General features: G+C 35.2%; 1 protein-coding gene across 1 annotated transcript; it reads right to left on the bottom strand.

Annotated features, from left to right (window-relative positions):
* Nucleotides 1-2362: 2362 nt before the first annotated feature.
* Nucleotides 2363-6354, bottom strand: LOC132168093 (zinc finger CCCH domain-containing protein 17). The gene is made up of 3 exons (XM_059579169.1): nt 6026-6354; nt 4815-4925; nt 2363-4725 (listed from the first exon to the last, which is right to left on the bottom strand). Exons 1-3 carry the CDS (start codon nt 6182-6184, stop codon nt 2680-2682), a joined length of 2316 nt encoding a protein of 771 aa, XP_059435152.1. The 5' UTR covers nt 6185-6354; the 3' UTR covers nt 2363-2679.
* Nucleotides 6355-7884: the final 1530 nt, after the last annotated feature.

The raw sequence follows: 7884 nt of genomic DNA, 5'->3' as shown, positions 1-7884 counted from the left end.
ACCTTGTGTTGTGGTTGTGTTTTTTTATACTTCTGTTATGCATGTTATATGTTTGATAATATGGCTCAATTATTCTCTATTGAATACTTTGGTTGCAAGAGGTAGAACACGATCCTTATAAACTTTCAATGACAATTGTAATAAAAGATTGAAGTTTTATTCAATAGTTGTTGCTTATAGTTTGATGATTTGTATAAATGTAACTTGTTTTAGAATCTTATTACTACATTTATCCTTAAGATTAAAAAATCATATACATTGCCACATTTGTGTTAAACTTTTTCATCCATCAAAGATTCAAAAGACTATGATGGACTCCGAGGATCCATTGGATCTTGATAGATTATAGTCTTAGAATTTTTTTTTTTGGAGGTTGATTTGAACAAGAGAATCTTTTCTTTAGAAAAAGTTGGCAGGTGAATATGTTTTTATTAGAATATTATGATATGTTATAAAGGGATATTGAGTAAGAGCCTTATTGAGATTGCCTTCGAAAATAGAGCTTTTGGATATAGAGCTTTTGTATGTGAGCTTTTATCAAAAATGCTACTACTGAAAAGCTGTATACATGTTTAATAACTGTATGTCTTAAGTACTTTTTTTATGTTACTGATGTTTGGTAATAAAACTAAAAAAGTGTTTTTAGTTGCAAAAATGACAATAAAGGACATGTAATTTATATATATATATATATATATATATATAGCAACCTTTTTTATATAGAAATGGTTAATGCTAAACTTTTTTTTAATTATTATTTTGTAATGGTTTATGTAACAAAACATCAACATTTTTCTTCTTTTGTACTTATATGACTTGTTTAACTTAATATGTTTCACTTAAACTTGATTATCTTCTAATTAATTTTCTTAGGCGTTATATATATATATATATATATATATGGGAAAAATTCACTTTACCCCCCTGAAGTTTTAAAGGTTTTCAATTCGAACTCCAATGTTTAAAAATTGACAATGTACCCCCCTAATGTTTAAAAAATTTTCAATTTAGACCCTCCGTTTCTAATTTCCGTCCAATTGGATGGAAATCATTCCACGTGTGTCTCACGTGGGATTTTGATGCCCTCTATTTCAATTTTGCCCTCATTAAAACTTATGAAATTAAATTGGATGGAAATTAGAAATAGAGGATCTGAATTGAAAATTTTTTAAACATTAAGGGGGTACATTGCCAATTTTTAAACATTGAGGTTCGAATTGAAAAACTCCTAAAACTTCAAGAATAAAGTGAATTTAACTCTATATATAGTTATTATTCATCTCTGCTTACTCCTAAAACCACGTACAAAAGTAGTTATGCGATTATTAATAATAGGTGGTTGACGGTTATTAACCGCCTCTACTTACTCTTAAAACCACGTACAAAAGTAGTTATGTGATTATTAATAATTAACCGTTAATAACTGTCCGCTTGTACATTCCTACTATTATTAAGAGATTTAACTAAGCGATGAATGAGGGAATCATTTTGTCGCATCAGCTGAGGAGATGAGACGGGTATGGTCTGCAAATCATGCTCGTGGGAGAAGATGGTTCACCGTAAAGGAGCAGGGGGTAAAAGACATTAGGCAAGTGAAAGACTGAAGTGCAAAATACTTTACCAAACTACAGTGTTTTCTGATCTTTTTCTTTTTTTCTTTTTTTTTTTTTTTTAATTTTAGATGTAAAAACCAAAAAGCTCCGTAAAATAGTATGTTACCAAATGAAAAATGCTAGATGCTATAATTTTAATATTCATCTAACAATGTTGATATGGCACTCACAACTAACTCTTGAACTAATTATTGTTAAATAAAACAATTTTTTTTTAAAAAAAAAATTAATAATTTGTTGAGAGTGTCATATCCGCATTACTCATACCAAATAGAACCAAGCAGGTTAATTTAAGAAAAAGCGGCCACTATTTTCTACCTCCTAAGGCCAGCCCATTTGGAATGCTGTATGTGACAAGGTTGATGTAAGAATTAGTATATAGGTAACAATGCTTCCCGATTTAATACGAGGGATTTCTTCTTCAAAAATAATAAAAGAGGGAGGGATCCTCGGCCCCGCTACTCTAATCTAGGAAACAGTAGGCTCCTCCATAAAACTTAAAAGGCCATAAGATAACACAATTCCTACGGGTAGAAAGAACCCATCTAAGTATGATGATCAGGAATGCCATTTACAAAATCTGTAAAATAAGATTTTTTAAAAAATAAAAATAAAAAATAAAATAAATAAATAAATAAATTTGTGAGTTTTACAACTCGAAATGAGTTAAAAAAAGAATTTAAGTTTTTTTTTTTTTTTTTTTTTTTTTCAAATTATCTGCATCGACATGGAACTGAGAAAAAAAGGGAGAGAAGTAAATAGCAATTTTCTTATTGACTTTCTACTGTTACAGGCATGCATGCACTCTGCAAGCAACTTTAACAGGAGAGTACAGCAAAATGCCTCAAGCAAAACAAAAGAAAATCCCCATTCAATCAGATTCAAATACAATGAAAAGTTTTGATTAATACAAGAGAAAACTCATGTCCTACTTCTACAAATAAATTCATAGCAGTTATCCTGCTCAATCAGAAACAACCACCCAACTGAGTGTCGACGGTCCATGCAAAATATTTATGAGCAGTCAGCCCCCCTCCCTCTGTTGCTCTCTTTCCTTTCCATACAATCATGAGAATATTACACCAATCTTCTTAGCAAAGTCATCATCCCCATCTTCCTCATCCAGGTACTCCTCTTCCGCATCTGCATTCTCACCTTCCTCAATATTATATTCTCCCTCATCAACTTGCTCATATTCATAGTCCCCATCCCTCTGATCATCCCCTTCAAGTTCCTGATCCTCCACATTTTCATCATAAATCATCCCATCTTCAGCCTCAAACTCATTCAGATTGGGCGCTTCAGAAGACTGACCACAAGCTTCACCAGTTTTCTCTGCCACTGTTCCAACTGCAACAGATGCTGCTGACTTGGATTCTTCCTCATTGCCAAGCAAATGGCTGACGGCTTCTTCCTTGGCACTTTGAATATCTGCAACCGCCATCCTCTCAGAGCCCCTTGTCAAGCTTTCCTTGATTTCTCTCGGATTACCATCTCTATTGACATATAATTTGCCACTCCCAGAAGCTGCTACGTCAGAACCTCTTTTTCTCTTGAGAATCTCACTAAGAGGCTTTGGCCCCTCAAATGAAAGAAGACCTTCAGACTGTCGATAAGTCTCCATGTTCTTTTGCTTTCCAAGGGATTGCTGCTCTTTTGGCTCTACACTCTTCACAACTTTCAGCTCTGCAAGACTTTTCGGACGGGTGAAATCACCACCTTCATCCACTATTTCTCTTCTTATCTGTGGACCCCTGAAATTGAAATCACTACCTTCATCCACTATTTCTCTTCTTATCTGTGGACCCCTGAAATTTCTCCCCTCGCCATTGTAATCATCTAGCATCCTTCCTTTTATTCTGTCTCGGAGCCTTCCCTGATGAGAGATGTGAGGCCTTCCAGGTGACAACCTGCCCCAATTCCTTCCCCTGTCCAATTCCCTTTCTGGACGCGAATCACTACCATTCACCGGAGAAGATCTCCCCGGAAGCTTAATTCTACCACGGAAGCGATTACTTAGGGAGATCTCATTTGAGGGCATAAGAAGGGCATCCTTCCGTGAAGAAGGCCGGTACCTCTGCTCCTCAACATGGTTGTTGTGGGCATAATCACGACTGACAACAGATCTCAAACCATTAACCCTCCTCTGCTTGGCTAAATGATGTCGAAGATCAGACTCATTAACATGATCAGGACTATCAGATTTACGGTAACCCCTTCGCCTTTCTAGATGAGCAGGTTCCACTAACATTCTCTCAGATGAAGCCCCGTGCTCCTCCCAGGCATACAGCCCTTGCATGTGATCATATGAGCCATGGCCTCGCGGATCGCAGAACCTTTCTCGATCAACATCAGCCATTGAATTATAATCCGCAGACTGACCCATGTCATACTCATTCACAGGATTCAAATTCCTTCCTTCATGACCCCTTGTTCGCCCAAATTGATCTTCACCATGGTAGTAATCAGAATCAGCAAGCTCATCGTCTACAAGAACATCAAAGCCAGGAGAGGACTCTCTCAGAAACTCATCAGCATCCTTACCATTCAGGAAACTATGATCCTCTGGTACATGTGCCTGCTGTGAACGACTGGACCGGCTAACAGAGCTTCCACTAATAACAGGAAGAACATTTGTTGCCTTGTATCTAGGAGCCTCATCATCCAATCTTGTAGGCGGTGGTACATTCCTCTCAATACTGACCAAGTTTCTTGGTAAAACAGTTTCAGCTCTTGTACTTTCAGCTTTTGGAGTATATTTAGCTTCAGGAGGTACTCCAACTGATGTCGAAACATTCATTTGCGGAATCTTCTGCTCCTGAGAGTACTTTTCAAGGCCTCCAAAAGTCTTCTTAAAGGTTGAAGGCTCGGTAACATGGATAGCTGCTAGTGCCTGTGGGACTTTGTTACTGGTGGTTGGGCCCGGTCCATGGGAAAAGGCGCATTTGTCACCTTTTAAGCAAAGCCCCTTTTGGTAGAAAATACAAGGGACCGCTTGTTTACTGGAGCTGTGAGGAGCATGTGTTGCAGGAGTTGCTGCAGTCGTCTGTAATGGAGGCAGAGAAGATCCACCAGAAGTAGCTGCTTGGGTTCCTAATGAAGCATCCAGAGGCTGAAAAAGAAACAATAGGCAGTTGGCAACATTATGCAAATAAAAGCATTGTTAAATTATGTAAAATTGAAGTAAGAGCAGGAACTTACTGGATGCCTGAACGGACATTTGGAATTCAAGCAATTACCATTCAACCAGTACCAGCAATCCCTCGGGTTAAGCCTGGCATATTCACTATGCCGATACTCGCATTCACTCCCCTACACACACACACACAGAGGTATCAGTGACACAGTCCAAACACTACTGCTGCCAAATAATTACCAGTCAAAACATTTTGCAGCTGCATTTGATTCTTATAAAACCAATGAGACAGACATTTAATAGATAGATTATTCACACAAGTGTAGTACTTTTCACTAAGAAATTGAAATTCCGACTCTGAGAATTACTAAAAATGAGTGAATGAGCAAACAAATAACCAATAGATAGTGAAGTGAATGGGACCTGAAGGGCAACAAGTATAGGTGGTCAAAAAACAATAGCCTTGGAGATAGATCGTTATTTGCAAAACTTGTTTTTGGAAAGTAGGGGTGTGTGGTGTGGAAAGGAGGCAAAAACATGTTTTGCATATTTTAAGTAGCTAATTTAGGATGGATTCCTTGTACCTGAACATGACCCAGAATTGTGAAAAGATTCCATTCTCTGCTGGCATCCTATCCTAATATTTTTCCTTAAAATGAATCACCAACATATTTACTTTCACTAGCAAAGCACATTAGAATTGCCTAAAATAAATTTTTCTACATCTTTTTCCGGATTTCCAGCATAATCAGCCATATTTAATATAAGAAACATCAACTAAAACTGATGCAGATCAGCTAATTAAACCCCTAAAACTATGGTCACTAAAATACCAAACTCCAGAACCCATAACAATATTGTTTCCCATACAAACAGATTTCTATGTAAAAACGATTCTGGCATACCCATATGAGGATCAACAATCCCGATACCTCTAACAGCTATACACCATCAAAATTTACCATAATTATAGCATGATAAAATCTAGGGCTTCCCCCAGGAAAAGAACACCAAAACCCTAACAAGGTCCAACAACTGAATTAGACCCAAGATCCTAAAGGCCAATTCTTTATACTCAAATAATAAATTTCAGCCAAAAATTAATCGATTAAAAACTACAAATATTAAGAAACAAAATTGTACAGCTGAAACCCTAGCAAGAACTCGCAAAGCCCAAGATCGCAGCAAGGCCAAAGATCTTAAAACATCCAACAAGAATAAGAAATCCCTAAAAACCATACAACCAGACGAAGAAGAAGAAGAAAGAAAAGCGAACCTTTTTGCACGTCAACGGAGAGGCGAGAAAGTAAACGCAGTCGGTGCTTCTCTTCAAGGCCTCCTCCTGGGCCGTTGTCGTTGACGCTGAGGGAGCTTGTTGCTGTTGCTGCTGCTGCTGCTGCTGCTGCTGTTTCTGTTGCTGCGCGGCCGCACCCATGGCGGTGTTCTTGACGAAAAGCAGACAGAGATCGCCTCGATTTCAGATCGATTAGAAGACAGCGATCCAATCTCAGAGCCGCCACAGAAGGCGTTATGCGATGAGGATTTAAGCTAAGCCTAGTTTTTTTGCCTTTTCTCTTTTATTTTATCTTTATTTTTATTTTTATTTATTTTTTATTTATTTATTTTTATTTATTTTTTTAATTTCGTTTTGCTCAATGGAAGAGAGAGAGCGTTGTTGTTCGAGAATATAAGATGATGTTGTTGACGACGATGTTTGCGTGCGTGCGTGCGTGTGAGGCTCTCATTCACGCGCTAAATAGATCACGTGTCATCCCTTTTTGGGCCTGGATTTCCACGGCCCAATCCTCCACTTTTACTCTTTCTGGTTAGAATTAATTAATTAATGCTATGCTATGCTATGCTTCACTTCAAACTACCATCACACAATTTTGACCCTTCCCTTTCCCTAAAAAAAAAAAAAAAAAAAAATACACAATATTATCATGACAGGGAAAAATTATATAGAGCTACACAAATTTTTTTATTTTTTATTTCTGGAATTATACATATTTTAAATGATAAATTTATTTATCTTTTGTTATTATGAGAAATAAATAATTGAGAAAAGTATACATAACTCTTCAAGCTACCATTCCATTGTCAATATTTCTCAAACTCTACTAATTGTGTCAAATATTAATGTTTCTTCTAAACTATTAAAACAATGTCAATATCTTTCGAAGTCAACAAAAAGGCAAAAATAACCTTTAAAAAATTTAATAAAACAAAAATATCTTTTATAAATTTGAAAAAAATAAAATTAAAAAATTAATTATTAAAAAAAAATTTTAAAAAAAAAAGGAAAAAAAAATTGCCCCCTTGGTTTTTCATTTTCTTTATGTTGTTTTTCTTAGATTTTTTTTAAAAACAAAAAATTTAAAAAAAAAATTACGAAAAAAATAAAATAGTCTCCTTTGTTTTTCATTTTCCTTTTTTGTTTTTTTTTTTTTTTAAGTTTAGGTTTTTTTTTTTAATTTATGAAGGGTATTTTTGTTATTTGGTGGAATATTGACATTATTTTGATAATTTAGAGGTAACATTAATACAATAAATAGTTCGGAGTAGAATATTGACAATGAAATAATAGTTTGAAGGGAAATATATGTACTTGTTTTCTAAAAGATTTGAAATTTCATATATTGTTTGAAATAAAAATAAGTACGGATAATTTCAATGATTTTCAACTCGTGCCACTTTCCTATCTATTTGTGACTACTGATTGTTCAGAAGATGAATACGCGAGTATAGTAATTTGGGATTTGGAACCCCTTCAATTTTTTTAAAAATATAAGATTCTCAAATTTTAAAATATGAGCTGTTCATTATATTTAATGGTTCAAACCAAGGCAGATATTTATGTGTTACCGAAGTAAGTGGGTTGGTATGTTGAAAACTATAATTAATTGTTTTAAAACAAACCTCTATATTTATTTAGACCGTTAAATATAATGGATGACTTAAATTTTAAAATCTAAAAACCTCATATTTTAAAAAATCTAAGAAGACGTCAATCCAATAATTTGAGTCCCATACCCAAGATCAAAGATACACTGCTTAGAAAAGTAATTTCTTAGAGCCTGTTATTGGCTACAAAAAATCAATCGTTAAATAATCCTTAGGTCGCACTTGTCTTCG

Source organism: Corylus avellana, chromosome ca1 (genome assembly GCF_901000735.1).
Source record: "Corylus avellana chromosome ca1, CavTom2PMs-1.0".
In the NCBI taxonomy this organism is placed as follows: Eukaryota; Viridiplantae; Streptophyta; class Magnoliopsida; order Fagales; family Betulaceae; genus Corylus; species Corylus avellana.
The sequence above is the reverse complement of the archived record's forward strand: the minus strand, read 5'-3'. Positions and strand labels throughout refer to the sequence as shown.

Bases quoted from the DNA above. Each gene is read 5' to 3' on its own strand.
- LOC132168093 (XM_059579169.1), bottom strand. From the start codon at position 6,184: ATGGGTGCGGCCGCGCAGCAACAGAAACAGCAGCAGCAGCAGCAGCAG. The intron at 4,926-6,025 runs GTTCGCTTTTCT...GTGTGTGTGTAG, and splicing joins CTCCGTTGACGTGCAAAAAG to GGGAGTGAATGCGAGTATCG. The intron at 4,726-4,814 runs GTAAGTTCCTGC...TTTCTTTTTCAG, and splicing joins AATGTCCGTTCAGGCATCCA to CCTCTGGATGCTTCATTAGG.